The sequence below is a fragment of the Agelaius phoeniceus genome, chromosome 2 (assembly GCF_051311805.1).
Source record: "Agelaius phoeniceus isolate bAgePho1 chromosome 2, bAgePho1.hap1, whole genome shotgun sequence".
In the NCBI taxonomy this organism is placed as follows: Eukaryota; Metazoa; Chordata; class Aves; order Passeriformes; family Icteridae; genus Agelaius; species Agelaius phoeniceus.
In genome coordinates, this window is record NC_135266.1 from 117,547,610 (window position 1) to 117,568,226 (window position 20,617).

Genomic DNA, 20,617 nt, shown 5'->3' on the forward strand with positions numbered 1-20,617 from the left:
TGCTCTGGGCCTGCCAGGGCAAACTCAGGGCCACACTGGGACCAATGCCAGCGCCACCCCTGCCGTGGCAGGGACACCTCCCACTGTCCCAGGCTGCTCCCAGCCACATCCAGCCTGGCCCTGGGCACTGCCAGGGATCCAGGGGCAGCCTCTCTGGGCAAAGAATTCCTCCTAACCTCTCATCTACATCAATCCTCTGTCGGTTTGAGGCAGACTTGTCCTGAACCCTTGTAAAAAGTCTCTGTTCTTCCTGTGGGTTCCCTCCGGGTGCTGCGAGGCCACACTCAGGTCACCCTGGAGCTCCTCTAGCCTGGGCTGAACAATCCCCATTCCCTCAGCCTTTCCTGCCAGCCTGGCTCCATCCCTCTGATCACCCTGGAGCCTCCTCTGGGCTCTCCCCAGCAGCTCCAGGTGCTGCTGCTGCTGCTGTGTCCCCAGGCTGCAGGTGGGGTCTCACCTGGGCACAAGGACACAGGGACACAAGGGACACAATCCTCCCTTCCTGCTGCCCACCAGGAGGGCTGGGGCACACCTCAGGGTCAGAGGCAGGTGTCCCATCCCATCAGCATCCTCGGGCTCTGTCCCAAACCCAGCGCACAGCACACGGGACCAGCCCCGTGATGGGAGCAGCTCTGGAGCAGATCCTGAGGTTTCCATGGCAATTGTCACCCTTTATTCCACATGGTGCAGCTCCAGCCCCGAGCTCCCGAGCCATCCCAGCTGCTTTCCCAGCACTCCTGGTCTCTCCAAGCTGTGCAGGGTGACCCCCGTGTGCTCCTGCAGCTGGGGGTGGCTGAGCCCCTCAGTGCCGCCCCTGGGGCAGGATTTTTGGTTTATAAATCCATTATTTCTGTCTCCTGAACACCTCCTGAACAACATATATCATAAAATAATATATAAAATATATAATATTTTATATAAAATATATATCATAAAATATAATATATCTATCATAAAAGTAGCCTTTCAGAAGGCTAATTTATGATAATGTATATATATCATAAAATAGCCCTCTGAAGCATGGAGTCAAGATTCTCATCTCTCCCCATGTGGGGATTGCCTGCAAATTCCCCACTGGAGCAGAGCTTCCCCCGCTCAGTGAGGCTGTGCCAGCGGGACCCGAGGCAGCCCTGCTGGCAGCCCCATGCCCTGAGCTGTTTACTCTGGTTTTTAAAGATTTTCTAAGCTTTCTGATGTTGACATTCTTGCAGCGAACTTTCTCACACACTTTGTGTAAATACCTCACTGTTTTGCATTCTTTTATGGAAGAGGAGAAAGTTGATGGGCTGTGGGTCTGTCCAGTGTCATTGGAGAGGTGGCACTGTCACCCTCCAATCCACTGGCACTCTTGGAAATCTAGAAATGTTGGAGTCAGAGAACAAACTTCTTTTTTCCTTCACTGTGAGAACAGCAGTGTGAACTTGTGTTCCTTCGTGCCCTATAGCGACACTGAGCTGCTATCACTTCCCCTGGTGCCTTCCTTATCAGCATCAAAGCAGCCCCAGACCAGGCTCCCGAGGTTCCTGCTGCCCCAACAATCCAGCCATTGATCCACCAAGCCGGGCTCAGCCCAGCTTCCCGCAGGTTTCCATGTCCTTTTCCAGGCCCCAGAGCCCCTCTGACCCGTGATCTGCTGCTGTGTGTGCCAGCACACAAAGTCTCCAATGAATCAGCCTCCCAGGAGCCTGCTGGGTTTTTCCTATCTGCATTGGTTAAACCCCAAATGTAGCCAGCTACAATTTGCTCAGCTGGATTTGGGGATCCAGCCAGGACGTGTGACACACCGGGACCCTGAGGCAGCTGCCACGAGGTGGCACTGGCAGCTTGTCACCCAGCCTGGTGGCATCCAGCCGGCCACCCCACTCCCCCTGCCCTGCCATGCCCTGCCCTGCTCCGGATTTCCCGAATTTTCCCTCCTCTGGATGGACAGTGGAGCTGCCAGTGGATTGCAGATCGGGTGGGCAACCACTGCTGCAGGAGGGATTTTCCCCCTCAGAATCTGCCAGATTAGGGATGAGCAGCATTTCTTTTTATTTCCCCCAAATTGTTATGGCATGCCGTCCTTCTACAGGGTTTTTCCCCTTGGGCCACAGCATCAGAAGAGGTTCCGGAGTCACCATATGCATCCCTCTCTCTGAGAAGTGGGAAAAGCCGGAATTGCACCTCACTGGGGGGATTTTGGGGTACCACACTCACCATCCAGCCCCCATCCCCACATCCCGGCCCTGGCTGCTGCACGGCCCATCCTGCTGGAGGTGCAGGTGCTGGAGGAGGCCAAACCCCGGGCAGGTGCAGGAAAAGGACGAGCACAGGGTGTCTCTGTCCCTCCTGGCCCGGTTCCCCTGGTCTGTGTGCAGATAAAGGTTTGTTTTCCTTTCCCAGCAATGCAGGTGCCGGATGAGCAGAGAGGAGCTGCTTCCCGCTGGGGCCAGGTGCCTGGGACACCTGCACCCTCGGGAATCCCGCTGGGATCAGCCCCGGGACGGGCTCCCCATTCCCCTGCTCGGGGTTTGTGCCCAAGCCGAGGGCAGGCAGACCGGGAATGGTCACCGGGCTGCTGCCCCGCCGGTGCCAAGGTTTCCAGCCCTGCCCCAAACACTCTCACATCCACTGTTATTCCTGGGGTCAGGGCTTGGCGTCACTGTTTGGGCTCGGGATTGCAGCCGCGCTTGACCTTGGAATGCAGGCGGAAGGGCCCCCGCTAATGGGCCAGCTAATCTCGCTGCAATTAGCGGCACTCATTATGCCATTGGCAACAGGTCGGGACGTGCGGGACGCCGGCGCTGCCCCACAGCCTGTGCTGAAGGACAGGGACATTCTCCGTCCCGGCCAGCGGCCACCCCACAGCCAGCTCCGAACCAGGGCAGGCCAGAGCCAAGGAGGCCAGCGGGACCCCAGGACATCCCCTTCCCGTCCCCCCTCAGCCCATGGAAAACGCATTTGGGAGCCGCGGTACAAAAGGCCAAAGCTGCAGCTGACAGCAGGAAGGAAGCAGGAAAGAGTCCGGCATCGCCATCCGGAGCCCGGAGAGGCTCTGCGGGATGCCTGGAGCCACACACACGGCTCCGGCCGGGCTGCAGCGTGCCCGGGGCTCCGGCAGCGCTGCCCGCACGGCCAGAGGGACGCACGGACAGAGGGACACACGGACAGAGCGTCCGCGGGGAACGCGGGGCTCCTCCTGCCCGGGGATGTGTCCCATCCCGGGGGCTTGTCCCATCCCGGGGGCTTGTCCCATCCCGCTCCATCCCGGGGGTTTGTCCCACCCCGCTCCATCCCAGGGATGTGTCCCACCCCGCTCCATCCCAGGGATGTGTCCCATCCTGCTCCATCCCGGGATCTGTCCCATCTCACTCCATCCTGGAGATTTGTCCCATCCCGCTCCATCCCGGGGATGTGTCCCATCTCACTCCATCCCAGGGATGTGTCCCATCTCACTCCATCCCGGGATGTGTCCCATCTCACTCCATCCCAGGGATGTGTCCCATCCCGCTCCATCCCGGGGATGTGTCCCATCTCACTCCATCCAGGGGATTTGTTCCATCCCGCTCCATCCTGGAGATTTGTCCCCTCCCGGGGATTTGTCCCATCCCGGGGATTTCTCCCATCCCGGGGATTTGCCCCATCCCGGAGATTTGTCCCACCCAGGGGATTTGTCCCTTCCCGGGGATTTGTCCCACCCCGGAGATTTGTCCCATACCGGGGATTTCTCCCATCCCGGGGATTTGCCCTATCCCGGAGATTTGTCCCATCCCGGGGATTTGCCCCATCCCACTCCATCCCGAGGATTTCTCCCATCCCGGGGATTTCTCCCATCCCGCGGATGTGGTGTCCCAAAATGCTGCCCCGGAGTGCCCTGGCAGCGCACAGGCAGAGCTTTATCCCTCTCAGCATTCCCGGGCTCTGGCACAGAGCCGTGCCCCGCGCACTGCCCCAGGCCCCGCCTTGGCTCGGGGCAGAAGCAAACACGGAGCCCTGACCCAGCAGCTCCTTTAATTCCCGGCAGGGCAGCAGGGCCAGCCCAGCTCGGACACCGCCAGGATTCAGCGCCAGGAACACCCGCTGGACACCGCCACAGCTGCGGGGAGCCCGGGCAGGGCTGATCTGGGCGGGCAAAGGGGGAAATGCTCTCCCTGAAGGCTCCTGCCGGCCCACGGTGGGACAGGGGCTGCCCTGCCAGCCCCATGGACCCGCTGGAGCTCGGCTGGGGCTGCAGGACCAGCACCTGCTGGCAGGTCACGCTCTTCCAGCTCTGGGGGGTTCCCAGCAGCTCCATGGGATTCCCAGCAGCTTTGGGGGGTTCTCAGCAGTTCCATGGGGTTCCCAGCAGCTCCATGGGGTTCCCAGCAGCTTTGGGGGGTCCCAGCAGTTCCATGAGGTTGCCAGCAGCTCTATGGGGTTCCAAGCAGCTCCATGGGGATCCCAGCACTTTTGGGGGGTTCTCAGCAGTTCCATGGGGTTCCCAGCAGTTTTGGGGGCTTCTCAGCAGCTCCATGGGGTTCCCAGCAGTTTTGGGGGTTTCTCAGCAGTTCCATGGGGTTCCCAGCAGTTTTGGGGGTTTCTCAGCAGCTCTGTGGGGTTCCCAGCAGCTCTATGGGGTTCCCAGCAGCTCTATGGGGTTCCAAGCAGTTCCATGGGGATCCCAGCACTTTTGGGGGGTTCTCAGCAGCTCCATGGGGTTCCCAGCAGTTTTGGGGGTTTCTCAGCAGTTCCATGGGGTTCCCAGCAGTTTTGGGGGGTTCTCAGCAGCTCCATGGGGTTCCCAGCAGCTCCGGGGGGTTCCAGCAGCCCCGCCGCATCCCCCGGCGAGCGGGGCGTGCCCGGCGCGGTGTCCCCGGCTCAGATCATGGAGACCCTGTTCTTGATGTAGACGTGGTAGGGGTCGCTGCGCTTGTCCACGCGGCGGGAGCGGGTGTAGCCCAGGATGAGGCTGCCCACGGTGGCGGCGAAGAGCGTCATGACGAACAGGATGTACATGTAGGCGTTGGCGTTGCGCCGCGGGTCCCCGGGCACCGGCACCGGCCCGGCCGGGGGCTGCCCCGGGCACGGCCGGGCCCCGTGCAGGGTCCGGTTCAGGGCGCTCAGCACCGCCTGCAGGCTGCGCTGCCACGGCTCCGTGCCGTTCGTGCCCTCCATGGCCCTGCGGGCACGGACGGCGGGATCGGGGGGCTGCACTCACAGCACCGGGGTCCCGGGCACAACACCGACCCCAAAGTGCTCCTCTGCCGCAGAGCAGGGTGCCCAAACCCTTTGTAACCACAGCACCCATACCCTTTGTAACCCCAGCATCAAACCCTCTGCAACCACAGCACCCAAACCCTTTGTAACCCCAGCACCCGAACCCTTTGTAACCCCAGCACCAAACCCTTTGTAACCACAGCACCAAACCCTTTGTAACCACAGCACCCAAACCCTTTGTAACCCCAGCACCCAAACCCTTTCATTCCCAGCACCCAAACCCTTTGTAACCCCAGCACCCAAACCCTTGTAACCCCAGCACCCAAACCCTTTGTAACCACAGCACCAAACCCCTTTGTAACCCCAGCACCCAAACCCTTTGCAACCCCAGCACCAAACCCTTTGTAACCCCAGCACCCAAACCCTTTGTAACCCCAGCACCCAAACCCTTTGTAACCACAGCACCCAAACCCTTTGTAACCCCAGCACCCAAACCCTTTCATTCCCAGCACCCAAACCCTTTGTAACCGCAGCACCAAACCCTCTGCAACCACAGCACCAAACCCTTTGTAACCCCAGCACCAAACCCTTTCATTCCCAGCACCAAACCCTTTGTAACCCCAGCACCAAACCCTCTGTAACCCCAGCACCCAAACCCTTTCATTCCCAGCACCCAAACCCTTGTAACCCCAGCACCCAAACCCTCTGCAACCACAGCACCCAAACTCTTTGTAACCACAGCACCAAACCCTTTGTAACCCCAGCACCAAACCCTCTGCAACCACAGCACCAAACCCTTTGTAACCCCAGCACCAAACCCTCTGCAACCCCAGCACCAAATCCTTTGTAACCCCAGCACCCAAACCCTAAATTTCAGTCCTTTCATGGAGGAGATAAAGTTCCCGGGGCTCTGGGGCAGCTGCCTGCCTCTCTCTCCTCCCAATCCCCAGGGCTGGGACAATGTGGGGACACAGCAGTCCCGAGGGGCTGGGTTCACACTCTGCTTTCCCCAGGGATGTGTGGGCATGGTGGGCTTCTGTCCTGCCCTGCTGCAGGGTGCAGAGCAGGCACAGCCCCCCACAAATCACTGCAAGCCCACCTTGAGGTGTTGCTGCCCTAAACCTCCCTGGGGATTTCCCTTCCCTTTGAGTGCCAGGCCCCCCGTGACCTGCCATCCCTCCTTTGGTGCCCTTTGGGTGTGCCACCCTTTGGGACACGGTGTGCCATCCTTTGGGACACGGTGTGCCACCCTTTGGGACACAGTGTGCCATCCTTTGGGACACGGTGTGCCAGCCTTTGGGACACGCCAGTCCCCACTTTTGTCCCGCCTGGAGTCCAGCCTGTGCCCTCCAGCTCCCCTTGCCTGCTGCACCCGCAGCTCCACCCGTGCAGGGGCAGCTGATCCCAAATGGGCCGCCCCAAACTCGGGGGACACCTCCCAGCATGAGACCCCAGCTGCGAGGAGGAGGAGGAGGAGGAGGAGGAAGGGGCTGAGCAGCCACGAGCCCGCGGGGATGAGGTCGGACCTGGCTGCATTCCTGACTTAAGCAGGCTGAATTTGGGAGGTTTTGGGGCAAGATCTGGGTTTGTCCCGGGAGAGCACCCAGAGATGGGGCACGACTTTGAGCGGGGCTGTGAGGAGCGGGGCACAGGGCGTGGGAAGGGGCTCGCACTCACCTCGTGTGCCCTCCCTGCTGCCAGGCTGAGCCGGGACTGAGCATCGCGGCCGGCGGCGAGGGAGGGAGGGAGGGAGGGAGGGATGCGGCGGGCTGGGAGCGCCGCCAGCCTCCTCCCCTTCCCGGGCAGAGCCACCTGCCGCGGCCAGCCCCGGGACAGCTCTGCGGGGCTCTCTGGGGCTCTGCGGGGCTCTGTGGGGCTCTGTGGGGCTCTATGGGGCGGGAGAGCAGCGCTGCCCCCGCACACCCTGCCGCTCCCGCTTCCCTGTCCCTGTCCCTGTCCCTGCCCCTCCCTGTCCCACGGTCCCCGAGCCCTCACATGGCACAGAGCCTGCCCGGGCATGTTCCTCCTGCTCACCTTGCCCTCCTGGAGCTCAGCCTGCCCCGTCTCCCCCTTTTGTGCTCCATGGCTCCATTTCCCCCTTCCCAGCCCCACCGGGCACCCCCGGGGCGCTCACGGGGAGCTGCCAGAGCTGTGCAGCAACAGAGGGAGCCCAGAGCTTGTGGGGCAGGGAGCACACCCAGAGCAGCAGCGAGGGGCTGAGGGTGCGGGTCAGGTCCTGCTCTGAGCAGGGTGGGGGTACCTCAGCCTCAGGCTGAATTCTCAGCCCTGCATAAACCCGTGCCCTCCCTCAGCTCAGGATGCTGCAGCCAGGACAGCGATCTGCAGCCCCACAGACCCCGTGGGAGCAGGTCTGCACTGCCCAGCTGGAATGTGGTGTGGTGCCACAGGATCCTCGACAGCCGTGGCTGCTCTCCTGGCGAGCCTTTTCCCTCCTCCTCCTCCTCCTGCCCCTTTCCCACTGCCTCCACGGTGGCCTTTCCTCCAGGGTTCACAGCCACCTCCCACCCTCCCTGGCGCCAGGATCTCTGCCACGTGAGGGTGTTCCGTGGGCTCAGGGTGAGGAAAATGTTGGCATTGATAAAGCCTTGGGGTAAGTAAGTGAGAAAAGGATCGGCAACCAAAGTTCCCAGCAACTCTCTTTATATACAAAATCTGCCTTTTTACCCAGCAAGGTAAAGGATGACCCACGTGAATTCATGTGAATTCGTGAGCATTCACACAAATCTTTAATTTCTGTGGGGCAAAAAGCAGAAGAAACCCCACAGAAGCACCTGTTTGGGTACTTCCCCAGCAAGGGACTGTGGTACCCACGGAGGTCTCACCGAGGGATGGAGACTCACAGGGCTGGAGAGAACAGCCCCAGGGCAGGTTTGGATGGTCCGGCAGCAGCCTGGAACCCTGTGCCACGGTCCACTCACAGTCCACAGGCAAAGGCACAAGAACTGGGGGCTGGCCTGGCGCCAGCACACCCGGCCAAGGCGGCACAAGGATCCTAGTCCCCGGGGTCCTCTGAGGAGACCAAAGTGCACTCAAACACCTCCTGGAAGGAGTCGAGGAAGGGCTGGAGGACGTGGCTGACGGCGATGTGCTGTCCCAGCTCCCGGCTGAGCGAGGTGACGCCCTTGCCCTCCAGCCCGCAGGGCACGATGTGCTCGAACCACGAGAGGTCGGTGCAGCAGTTGAGCGCCAGCCCGTGCGAGGTGATGTGGCTGCCGCAGTGCACACCTGCGGGGCGCAGAGCACATCCCCGTCAGTCAGCCCCGTCACACCCAGTGACCGCGCTGCCCGGTCACTGAAAACATCCTCCCCCGCCACACTGCGCTCCTTTCTGCCAGGGGAATCCCAAAAATTGAGTTTCCTGCCAGGCTCCCCAAAACTGGGTCAGATGGGGAGCAGCATGTCCAGAGCCTCCTGCATCCCCCAGCACCTCCCAGCACTGGAGCTTCCAATGGGCCCGGCCATGGGGAGAGCTGCAGGGCCCCAAATCCAGGCTGCAGGGTCCTGGGAAGAGGTGCAGGATGTGGAGGGGTGCCAGGGAAGGGGCAAGGCTGGGGACTGGGCTGCAGGCAGCCCTGGGAGCAAGGGGTGCCGAGTGCTGGGGGCTGGGGGGGCTGCAGGGGCTCCAAATTGTGCTGCCCCCTCCTCCTGGGTGCCAGTCCCACCCCTGCAGCTCCAGGTTCCCGCAGTGCCCTGCCCCAGTGCCCAGGGAATCGCAGGATGGGTTGGGCTGGGCTGGGAGGAGTTCCACGGGCAGCGACACCTCCCACCGTATCCCAGGTTGGTCCAGCCTGGCCTTGGGCACTGCCAGGGATCCAGGGGCAGCCACAGCTGCTCTGGGCACCCTGTGCCAGGGCCTGCCCACCCTGCCAGGGAACAATTCCCAATTCCCAATATCCCATCTATCCCTGCCCTCTGGGAAGCCATTCCCTGTGTCCTGTCCCTGCAGGGCCTTGTCCCCAGTCCCTCTGCAGCTCTCCTGGAGCCCCTTCAGGCCCTGCAAGGGCTCTGAGCTCTCCCTGGATCCTTCCTCTCCGCTCGTGGAGCACCCCCGGAGCCCAGCCCGGTTCCATCGTCCCCGCCGCGCTCCCGGGGCCGTCCCCGCTCACCGATGGCGCAGAGTTTGCTGTCGCCCATCCAGACCCCGGTGTAGGGCGGCGGCAGCGCCCGGGCCGTGCCCAGCCCCAGGCGGCGGCACAGCCGCAGCACCAGCGCCTCCAGCCCGGCCACGTAGGCGCGCAGGGGCAGGCGGCGGCGGCGCAGGTCGAGCACGGGGAAGGCGAGCAGCTGTCCCGGCCCGTGGAAGGTGATGTGCCCGCCGCGCCGCGCCGCCACCAGCGCCGCGCCCCGCGCCCGCAGCGCCGCCGCCGCCGCCGCGCCCGGCGCGCCCCGCAGCCCCCAGGTGTACACGGGCGCCGCCGGCTCGCTCAGCACCACGCTCTCCGCCGCCGGGAGCGGCTCCCCCGGGCCGCCGCGGGCCGCCCGCGCCGCCGCCACGCAGCGCTCCTGCACCCGCAGCGCCTCCGCGTACGGCACCGCGCCCAGCCGCAGCACCCGCACTGCCCGCGGGGACATGGCCCGGGGGGACAGCCTGGGGACAGCCGGGGGACAGCCGGGGATACCGCCGGGACAGCCGGGGACACGGCCGCGACACCGCCGGGACACCCGGGGACACGGCCGGGACAGCGCCGAACCGGGCAGGGGGCGGGGATGGGGACGGGGACGGGGATGGGGACAGGGGCACCGGACACGGGGACACGGAAAAGCAGCGGGCACGGGGACGGAAGGGAGGCGAGGACGGAAAGGAGGCGGGGATGGAACGGGAGGCGGGGATGGAACGGGCGGCCAGGATAGGGACAGCGGAGTCATGTGCACACGGTCATGGGGACGGGCTCCGGTGGGGATGGCGGCGCAGGGCGGCCGCGGGGAACGGCAGGGGACGGGCACAGGGAGGGGAGAGCAGCGCAGAGGGGACAGGAGTGGACGGGAGGGCGCGGGGAGAGGATGGAGAACAGGGATGCAGGGGCAGAGGATGGGGGATAGGGCACAGACATGGTGAATGGGACGTGGAGGGCAGAGGGGACAGCAGCACACGGGATGCGGGTTTGGGGTTGGAGAGGGGGCAGCAGGGCCTGGGGACACGGGACATGGCCCAAAGGAGGGTACCGGGGATGGGGGGATTTGGGATGGCAGCTGGTGCCCAGGGACAGGGCTGAGAGACAGGGACAGGGGATAAGGAAGGCACAGGGCTGCGGGTGGCTGATAATGGCCAGGGCTGCAGGAGAGGCACAGCGGGGAGAGCCAGGGCCCCTCTCGGCACAGGGTGTGGGACACGGGGCACTGGGGTGGGGGACAGGGTGAGGAGGGGACAGGCAGGGGTGAGGGCAGGGAGTGTGCACATGACATCCCACAGCAGCTGGGCAATCTCAGGCCGGCTCAAAGCAGGCTAAAATCAGGATTCTGGAGTACAATTAGGACAGTTGTGGATGCTCCAGCCCTGGAAGTGTTCCAGGGCAGGTTGGATAAAGCCTTGAGCAACCTGGTGTACTGGAATGTGTCCCTGCCCATGTCAGGGGGTGGAACAGGAGGAGCTTTAAGTTCCCTTCCAACCCTTCCCTTTGTATGATTCTGTGCTGGCACCTCAAGGTTGTGCAGTGTAAATAAAGTCCTTGTGTTGCCGAGGTGCTTGTGAGGGCTGCAGCTCTGGGACTGTGAAAGAGGAACTGTTCCCACCTCAGCTTCTTATTCCAAATGTAGGAAATGGACAAATCTGGTCGAACCGCTAATGAGTGAACCATTAAAACCTGAGCAAACTTTCCCAGGCTGCAGCCCTTCCAGCTTATCCAGCGTGTGAAAGTTATGTCCTGATTTTATAGAGCAGTCTCTGTGTTACTGTTTTATCAGAACACACCTCCCTGGTCATTTGCCCTTTGTCATCGCAGGTAATTTAGACATTGGCTGACAAGGTCAATTTCTGTGTTATTGCAAGGGAGGAAAGCTGCTTCCCTTTGTTAGGCTGTTTACTCAATGAAGAGGAGAAAAAATGGGGGGAAAACCACCAGGAATTGGTGGAACCACCCTGAGGATCCCACCTGGGGTGGGGACATCACCTCAGCCAGCTCCAGGAGAGCTGCTCCAGCTCTCTGCCTTGGCAGGGCAGACACAGCAGCGTGTGTGCAGCCAGGTATTTCCTTGTTTTTATGGCTGAGCCCCCCGTTGTTGGCAGGGGATCAAAGCCCGGGCCCTTCCTGCCTGCGTAGGACAGGGGAGCCGTGTGTCACAGCCCTGGGACCCTCGTCAGCAGCACTGGCACTGCCCATTCCCTGTGCACATCCTGGACTGTCCAATTTACTGCGCAAATCCTGCACTGCCCAATTTACTGCGCAAATCCTGGACTGTCCATTCACTGTACACATCCTGGACTGCCCAATTTACTGTGCACATCCTGGACTGCCCAATTTACTGTGCAAATCCTGGGCTGCCCAATTTACTGTGCACATCCTGCACTGTCCATTCACTGTGCAAATCCTGGGCTGCCCAATTTACTGCGCAAATCCTGGACTGTCCATTCACTGTACACATCCTGCACTGCCCAATTTACTGTGCACATCCTGGACTGCCCAATTTACTGTGCAAATCCTGGGCTGCCCAATTCCCTGTGCACATCCTGCACTGCCCAATTTACTGTGCACATCCTGCACTGTCCATTCCCTGTGCACATCCTGGACTGTCCAATTTACTGCGCAAATCCTGCACTGCCCAATTTACTGTACACATCCTGCACTGCCCAATTCACTGCGCAAATCCTGGACTGCCCCATTCACTGTACACATCCTGGGCTGCCCAATTTACTGTGCACATCCTGGACTGCCCAATTTACTGTGCAAATCCTGGGCTGCCCAATTTACTGTGCACATCCTGCACTGTCCATTCACTGTGCACATCCTGCACTGCCCAATTTACTGTGCAAATCCTGGGCTGCCCAATTCCCTGGGCACATCCTGCACTGCCCCATTCCCTGTGCACATCCTGGACTGTCCCATTCCCTGTGCACATCCTGGGCTGCCCCATTTTCTGTGCACATTTACTGCCCACATCCTGCCTTTCAGCCGGGCGGAAATTGTCACTTTAGGACACGAAACAGAAAGACACAGACACTGGATTTTCTAAGGGAAAAGAGAGGGAAGTTTAATTCTGCCTGGATGTGACAGTGCCACATCTCCAATGACACTGGAGAAACCAACAGTCTATCAAATCTCTTTTCCTCTGTAAAAGAATGCAGAACAGTAAGTTATTTACATAAAGCGTGTGAGAAAGTTCGTTATGAGAGTGTAAACACCAGAAGGCTTAGAAAGACTTGTAAAAACAAGGTGACAGGAAATGGCATGCAAGGGGGCACGGGTGGCTCACCTTTTGTCCTTCTCTCAGGGCTGGGGTGCTTCCAAAGCACCCCAGTCGTGTTCATGATGCTGCACCTTCTCCTCTGGGTGCCTTGAACACCAGCAGAGCCTCTGCAGTCCCCAGCAACTCCTTGGAGAGTGTTTTCTGGCAGGAGAGCCCTTTAGGGCTGATGCAGGCCAGGGCTCAGCAGCAGGAAGGCGAGGGGAGGACAGGGGTGGTGGCTGTGGAATGGCTCCCTTCTCCCACAGGGCTGGGAGGAGGGCAGGGATCATGCCCTCCGTGCCCCTCAGCAGGGTTTGATCCTGGCTGCTCAGCCCTCTGATATCCAGCTGGGTCTCCAAGCCTGGCGCAGCAGGAGGGGCTGGGAATCCTTCCTTAAGCTGTGGCTTTAATTTTGGCTTTATTGGTGGCACCAGGGTGCCACGAGATACCTTAGAAACATCACCCAACCTCCCTACTCAGCATCCCTACAGGCACTACAGGCACCAGCCACCTTGCTAGGGAGGACAAACATTTTATTCCAAACATGTTATTTCAGCAAAGGACAAACATTTCATTCCAGAATGCACCTTTCCCCAGGAGCCCTGCGGGGAATGGCTGAGATGCCCAGTTTTTAGGGCAGGATCTGGGGGGCTGTGTCCCCCAGGCAGGGCTGCTCTGCCCCCTCATTGATCCCAGCAGCATTCCCAAGGCCATGCCAGAGGGGAAGGAAGCCAGGGAAGCACACGTGTCGGGCTGTGCCCCGGGCTGTGCCCCACGGGGGCAGTAAGGAAGCACTTCAGGAAGCTCCTGCTGGCCTGGCAGAGGGACCTCAGCTGGGGCTTCTGTGCTGATTGCACCTCCCTGGGCAGGGCTGGTTTTTGGCCCGTCCTGGAGCAAACACCACAGCTCCACGCTCCTCCAAGCTCCTGTTTTCCCCTGGAGAGCTCAGCCAGAGCAGCGATGGCAGCTCCTCAGGAGCTCCAGAGAGATGCCCAGGGGTGACCCCACCTGCAGGGCTGCCCCAGGCCAGGCTGGACAGGGCTTGGAGCAGCCCGGGACAGGGGGAGGTGTCCCTGCCACGGCAGGGGAGTGGAACAGGATGGGCTTTAGGGCCCTTTCCGACCCAAACCCTTCTGTGATTTTAATAACTTCTCCTGATGTCCAGTCCGAACCTCTCTTGTTTCAGTTTGTGCCCACATAGTTCATATTCTTTATTTATACATATAAGTTTACATATACATTTATACATATACATTCTATTTATACACATACATATAAATATATATATATATTTATTATACAAATAAAAATATAAATAAAATATAATATAAATATATATATAAATTTATATATAAATTTCCATGTAGCTCATATTTTTTATTTATACATATACATTTACACATACATTTATACATATAAATTATATTTATACATATACATATAAATTTTGCATATAAATATATTTATACATGTAAATTTACACATAGCTCATATTTTTTATTTATATATAAATATAAGTTTACGTATACATTTATACATATAAATTCTATTCATGCACATACATATAAATATATTTATATGTATAAATTTCCACGTAGCTCATATTTTTTATTTATACATATACATTTACACATAAATTTATACATACACATATAAATTTTGCACATAAATATATTTATACATATAAATTTACACATAGCTCATATCTTTTATTTATGCACAAAGCATAAAGCAGGCGTGAGTGAGACCAGATGCAGATCCCACAGCATTTTAATACAGAGGAAAGGAATCCTCAGCTGGAGAATTCTTGCCTCTTACACCCATGTGTACCCTTAAGCCAACCTGCAGGACCAGCACACACTGAGCCCCGAGGGTGAAAAGTGTAATTTTACACTCATCAGGTACCTCAGCCCACATCATCACGGAACCACCCAGAGGGCTCGAAGCAGGAAACTTATGGAAGAAAAAACAGGACATGAAAAAGAGGCTCAGAACAATGAAAAGATGAGTGAGGTGCTTGAGATCTGCACACTCCTCGCATGAAGGAGGCAGAAATGTCAGGCCAGGAATGTCACGAGAATAACTGCGGCGAGATGAGGAAAAAGAGACAGCAGGAGTGTCCTACAACACAGGAGTGTGAGAACAGGCTCCGGGCACAAGGAGGAAGAGGATGTGGATGGCTTTGTGACATCAGCCAAACAAACCCAGTGCCAGCTGAGCAATATGAGTGCCATTGTGAGCCCATTAAAAAACCTGTTAAAATAAACCCCGAGCTTATTTCAGCACTCACCAAACCTGTCCAGTTTCCTCCCCTGACCTTTGCCAGGTACAAAGCTGCTGTGTTCAGCTCAGGATCTGCATCCTGCTGCAGTTCTCGGGGGGTGAGTGGCTTTAGCCAGGGCCAGGGACACTCCTGGTGACCGTGGGTGGCACTGCCACCGCAGCTCCTTGCTGGGGCTCTGTGCCCCCAGCAGCCAGGGCGCCGCTGCTCCCGGGGTCCTGCAGCCCTGCCCCACAGATTTACTGATAATTTGGTGCTTTTCAGCTACCTCAGCCCCTTCTGGCACCTCCTTTTGGAGCTGCTGGTGCAGGCTGGGCAGGGAGATGAGGGCAGTGGGAGTCTCTGCTCCCGAGGAACAAGGGAGGAAATGCCTCGATTAGGGAAAATTCCTTCATGGAAAGGGCAGTCCAGGTGAGCTGCCCTCCCTGGAGGGATTTAAAGCTGGTGTGGATGTGGCACTTGGGGACGTGGGTTAGTGGTGGCCCTGCCAGTGCTGGGGGAAGGACTCCACTCGATGATCCTGGAGGGTGTTGGGGTTCCTGCCCGCTGGTTCTGGGGTTCCCCCAGCGATAATCTGGGCGGCACAAGCCCGGGCACTGTCCCCCGGCCGTGTCCCTCCGTGCTGCGGTGTCCAGCTGGCACCTGCCGACCCGGACAGGAACTGCACGGGCAGTTCTGGAGAGCTGGGCATTCTGGAGATGCCGGGAAATCCGGGAGATGCGCTGCCGTGCGGGACACGGGAGTGCCGCTGCTGTCCGAGCTCCGCGGAGCCGCTGACCCCTCTCGGGGCTGGAGCAGGGATGCCTTGAACTCCTGTTTCTGCCTGTCGCATCTCGGTTTTCCCCAAATCCACTACGAAGCTATTTTATTTTATTTTATTTTATTTTATTTTATTTTATTTTATTTTATTTTATTTTATTTTATTTTATTTTATTTTATTTTATTTTATTTTATTTTAATATATTATTTCATTCTATTATTTTATTTTATTATTTTTCATTTTTATTTTAATATTTCAATATTTTATTTTAACATTTTATTATTTCATTTTATTTTAACATTTTAATTTAATATTTTATTTTAATATTTAATTTTATTTATTTTATTTTACCTTGTTTTAATATTTTAACATTTTATTTTATTTTAATATTTTATGATTTTGGTTTATTTCGTTTATTTCATTTTTATTTCAGTCGAGCGCCGGCACCGGTCCGGTTCGGCCTTCGCGTTTCCCGCGGCGTGTCCCCGCGCGGCCGCCGTGGTTGGCGGGCCGTTGCCATGGCGGCGGCGCGCGCGCGGCGCTGAGGCGCGGGGCGGGAAGCGCGGGCCCGGCGCGGCCATGGCGGCGGACGAGCTGTACCTGGAGAACATCGACGAGTTCGTCACCGACCACAACCGCGTCGTGAGTGCCGCCGCTGCCCGCCCGCCGCCCGCCGCCTGCTCCCCCTGCTCCCCCTGTTCCCCCTGCCCGCTGCTCCTCCCGCGGCCTGCTTCCCCCGCCGCCTCCCCTGCCCCGCTGCCTCCTTTCCCACCCGCTGCCTTCCGCTGCCCCTTTCCTTTCCTCCTCCTCATTCTCTTCTCTCTCCTTCCCCTTTCCTTCTCCTTCTTCTCTTCTCTCTCCTTCCCCTTTCCTTCTCCTCCTTCCCTTTCCTTCTCTCCTTCCTCTTCCCTTCTCCCCTCCTTCTTCCACCTCCCTTTCCTCCTCCTTCTCGCCTCTTTAATTCACCCTTCTCTTCTTTCTCCCCCTTTTCCTCCTCCTTTTCCCTTTCTTCTTCTTCTTCGTCCCCTCTCCCGTCTCCCCTCTCTTCCTCCTCTCCCCCTGTTTCCTCTCTTCCCCCCTTCCTTAACTGTTTTGAAGGCAGTTCAGAAAGCTGGTGGTTTTCTGCGTGGGTCTGTTCCTTTCCACGTTTATTTCAAAAATTCATTTGGAAATGAAATGAAGTGAAGTGAAATGAAATGAAATGAAATGAAATGAAATGAAATGAAATGAAATGAAATGAAATGAAATTGAAATGGGTTTTGCCCAGAAAATGGTGCGGCAAAGTTGGTGCAATTTGTCTGACAATGTGAACGTTCTCAGCCTGTGGCTTTGTGGCTTGTTCCAAGAACAATGTAGACAAACGAGAATTTAATTGTTGTGTTTGCAGTCCGGAGCCTGGGGCATGGTTTAAAAGGGCAGAGCAGGAGCAGGAGCAGGTGTCAAGGATGTACCTGCTCAAAATGACAGGGCAGGGCTGGGATTGCAGCCCTGACATCCTGAGATTGGCACGGTGGTGTTCCCGGGCCTGGAGAGGAGCAGAAATTCCCCCCACACCTTTTGGGACAGCTCCTAGGAATTCAGAGTGCTCAGTGAGGGCTCTCACTTTTGCCATGGAAGGGAGGAGGGTGTCTAAGGAATTCCACTGATTGAACTGAGAGGCCGAGGTTTCCTTACTGAAGCGGGTTTTTTTTTTTTGTTTTTTCCCTTTTCCAGGTGACCTACAAATGGCTGAGCTACACGCTGGGCGTCCACGTGAACCAGGCCAAACAGTAGGTGTCCTGCATCCCCCAGAGCCTGCACAATTCCCGTCAGTTCCATGCTCATTCCTGCTCCCATCCCCTTAAAATATTCCTCTGGAGAGCATTACCAGCCCTGCCTGTCCTCTCAGCCGTGTCACTCCCTGTGCCTGCCTGCCCTGCTGGGCAGGGATGCACCAAAGAGTCCCCAGTTCCTCTCTCAGGGACTGCAGGAATGCCTTTCTGGAGGAGAGGCTTGGGAACAAGCTGCCCAGGGGATGTGAGACCCACTGTTACACACTATTACATGCATTTCTATACTAAAAAATACATTATTATATGTATTAGTATATATAATATATAAAAAATACGTTATTCTGTGTATTATTATATATAATATACATATTATATAAAAATATTATTATATTATCATATAGTATATTAGAGATGTAATATATATGTAATATATATATTATTATACATTATATGTATTATTATATGTATTATATATTAGTAAATGTATTTTTATACTAAAAAGACATTATTATATGTAATATTATATATATTATATATAATATACCTAATATATAGAAATAATATATATTATTATATAGTATATTATATATGTAATATATCTATGGAATATATTATATTATATTATATTATATTATATTATATTATATTATATTATATTATTTATTATGTATTATTATATGTTTTACTATAATATAAATGCATTTTTATACTAAAAATACATTATTATCTGTATTATGCATACAATATATTAAATATATATACTATTCAATGTATTTTATATTAAAAATACATCATTATATAAATTACATATATAATATATAATTTATGACATCTATAATATTATTATGTATTACATATAATATATATTATATGACATTACATTTCATTACATTACATTATATTATATTAATTACATGTATTTTTATGTATTATATACACTATTAAATGTATTTGCCCTTTGGTTTCTGTAGTTGTTGGACAGGGATTCTCCACAGTGGCAGAGGAGCAAGGATCTCAGAAAATTACCCCTTAGGAAATAAAATGAATCCTGAGCAAACCGTGTTCCTGTTGGCAGTGTCCATCATGCCAGGCTGGCTCTGCAGTGTGTGCAGCCCTTCCTGGCAGGCTCTCTGCTCTCCCCTGCTCTCTGGCTGACCCTGTTTCTTTTGTGCAGGATGCTCTACGATTACGTGGAGAGGAAGCGCAGGGAGAACTCGGGAGCTCAGCTGCACGTCACCTACCTGCTGGCAGGGAACCTCCTCCAGAATGGACACGTTGTGAGTGCTTCCCCTCTCTCTGGGCTCTGTCTGTCTGGGAGCCTTTCCCATGGTGTCTCCTGCCTCCTTCTGTGCTCCTGGGATCAGAGCTGCACTGGCTCCTTGCAGCAGGGGCTGCACTGGGCCAGGGCTCCTGGGCAGGGACAGAAGGAGCCTCAGGTCTGTCCCAGCAGGCAGAAGGATCAGCTGGCCATGGTTTGGGAGCAGATGCTGGATAACACCCCAGGGTTCCTCACCAATTCCCTCAGACCCTGCCAGCACCCCACTCCGTGCCCGTGCTGCTGTTGGGCTGCAGAGATCACACAGCCGTGTGGAGGGGCCCTTCTGAGGTCAGCTTAGCCACGTGCCAGGCTCTGCTGTGGCCTGGCAGTGCCTGAGGGGGGCTTGGAGGGACAGCTCAGGTGGCAGGGAGTGATAACCAACAGAGCAGCACAGCTACAGCTCAAGCTGTCTTATCAAACCAGCTTTCTAGTCCTGGTGAATAAAACAAACAGGAATTTATTAGCAGCATTCTACATTTAAAGTGCTTCAGCTGAATAAGCATAGGAACTGCTGCTTAATGCACTTAGCTTGTCAGTTTTTCAGGAATGTCAGCTAAAATGTCAGGCAGATACCCCAGAAGCTTTTGAAAGAAGATGAGAAAATTCAGTGTCTGCTCCTCTTTGCCCACAAATTTAAGAGCCCAACACTAAATGCCTTTGACATCCCACTGAGTGTTTTTAAATATCTATTACAACATATTACAAATACCAGTTACAATATGATCCAGTCTTCTTTTAGGAGTAGTAAATCTCAGGGTGTCCTGCCTTTTATTTGTAGATTGGAAAAAACCCCAAAAGACCTTTTATTTTGTTCTCCTAAACAACAAACTGTTTCACATGCATGAAATATTCTGTCAGTCTCCAAATCTGCCTGCATTGGAAGGTTATTATTTACTGCATTAGTTCTGTATGATGGAATATTTAAAGTTGCACAAGTAGTGTCACATTTACAGCTCAAGTTTAAGGTTGAGTTCAAGGTTTTCCCCCCATTTCCTTTGAAAATAACAAATCTCTTGGCTCACTAGAGCTGTCCAGGGGACTGCCAACCTGTGCTGTTATATTTAATGTATCTGAAGCAAACAGGTGACGTCTGACGTAGGAACAAATAATTATTTGTTAACTCTGTCTTAGCAGCCTGTGTGTTTTTAAAATAAGATCACAGTGTCGCTGGATGGTTTGGATGGTTTAAAACTCGTGTCATTGCAGTCCCTTGGCACAGGCAGGCAGGGAATCTTCCACCAAGGGAAGCTATATGAAGGTCCCCCATTATTTTCGAATCAGTTGGGAGAGCCCTGCACTGCTGCCTGCTGGCAGTAGGTGTAGCCGGAATGCTGCGGATGCAGCTGCAGCACTCCTGCAGGGAGAGCCATGGAAATCCCTCTGGAGCGCTCCCCTTAACGCTGCTCTTTCCTTGCTGCTTTCTGCACTCAGACTGCCAATCTCTGGTTGTTGTCTTACCTGCCTGTGGTTTTTCGTGCCACGTGCTCTTTTGTTGCCTAATTAAAGCAACTTTTTAATCCTGGTAAACCAAAGAAACTTAAATTAATTTACAGTATTTTATATTTAAAGCGCCTCAGCTTATTAAGCAAAGGAATTGCTGCTTAATTAATTTCTTTTTCTTCATTGCTGCTTGTCAGATTTTCAGGAATGTCAGCTAAAACTTCAGGCAGATACCCCAGAGGTTTTTAAAAGAAGATGAAAAAATTCAGTGTCTGTTCCCCTTTGCCCACAGATAAATTTTAAAGCCAAACACTAACTGCCTTTGACATCCCACTAAGTGTTTTAAAATACCTATTACAATATATTACAAATACCTATTACAATATGATCCAGTCTTCTTTTAGGAATAGTAAATCTCAGGGTGTCCTGGCTTTTATTTGTAGATTGGAAAAAAAACAACAACAAACCTT

General features: G+C 55.1%; 3 protein-coding genes and 1 long non-coding RNA gene across 5 annotated transcripts in view; 1 reads left to right on the plus strand and 3 right to left on the minus strand.

Annotated features, from left to right (window-relative positions):
- The window catches only part of LOC129117577 (uncharacterized), a 444,593-nt gene that overhangs the window by 257,405 nt on the left and 166,571 nt on the right, over positions 1–20,617 (minus strand). The window lies entirely within an intron of this gene.
- Positions 4,652–6,992, minus strand: KCNE3 (potassium voltage-gated channel subfamily E regulatory subunit 3). Its single transcript, XM_077174722.1, has 2 exons — positions 6,853–6,992; positions 4,652–5,137 (listed from the first exon to the last, which is right to left on the minus strand). The coding sequence occupies exons 1-2, from the start codon at positions 6,894–6,896 to the stop codon at positions 4,837–4,839; spliced, it is 345 nt and encodes a 114-aa protein (XP_077030837.1). The 5' UTR covers positions 6,897–6,992; the 3' UTR covers positions 4,652–4,836.
- Positions 7,900–10,006, minus strand: LIPT2 (lipoyl(octanoyl) transferase 2). Its single transcript, XM_054628240.2, has 2 exons — positions 9,303–10,006; positions 7,900–8,421 (listed from the first exon to the last, which is right to left on the minus strand). Exons 1-2 carry the CDS (start codon positions 9,766–9,768, stop codon positions 8,189–8,191), a joined length of 699 nt encoding a protein of 232 aa, XP_054484215.1. The 5' UTR covers positions 9,769–10,006; the 3' UTR covers positions 7,900–8,188.
- Positions 16,064–20,617, plus strand: part of POLD3 (DNA polymerase delta 3, accessory subunit) — a 40,714-nt gene continuing 36,160 nt past the window's right edge. The window contains exons 1-3 of one of the 2 annotated variants that reach the window (XM_077174634.1): positions 16,064–16,259; positions 17,331–17,386; positions 18,564–18,666. In XM_077174634.1, the coding sequence (XP_077030749.1) occupies positions 16,197–16,259; positions 17,331–17,386; positions 18,564–18,666 (222 nt within the window). In that variant the 5' untranslated portion in view covers positions 16,064–16,196. The remainder of the gene's footprint in view (positions 16,260–17,330; positions 17,387–18,563; positions 18,667–20,617) is intronic. The other variant, XM_054655073.2, reaches the window with a different exon arrangement.

Bases quoted from the DNA above. Each gene is read 5' to 3' on its own strand.
- KCNE3 (XM_077174722.1), bottom strand. From the start codon at position 6,896: ATGCTCAGTCCCGGCTCAGCCTGGCAGCAGGGAGGGCACACGAG. The intron at 5,138-6,852 runs GTGAGTGCGAGC...CCGTGCCCGCAG, and splicing joins CAGCAGGGAGGGCACACGAG to GGCCATGGAGGGCACGAACG.
- LIPT2 (XM_054628240.2), bottom strand. From the start codon at position 9,768: ATGTCCCCGCGGGCAGTGCGGGTGCTGCGGCTGGGCGCGGTGCCGTAC. The intron at 8,422-9,302 runs GTGAGCGGGGAC...TGCGCCCCGCAG, and splicing joins CAGCAAACTCTGCGCCATCG to GTGTGCACTGCGGCAGCCAC.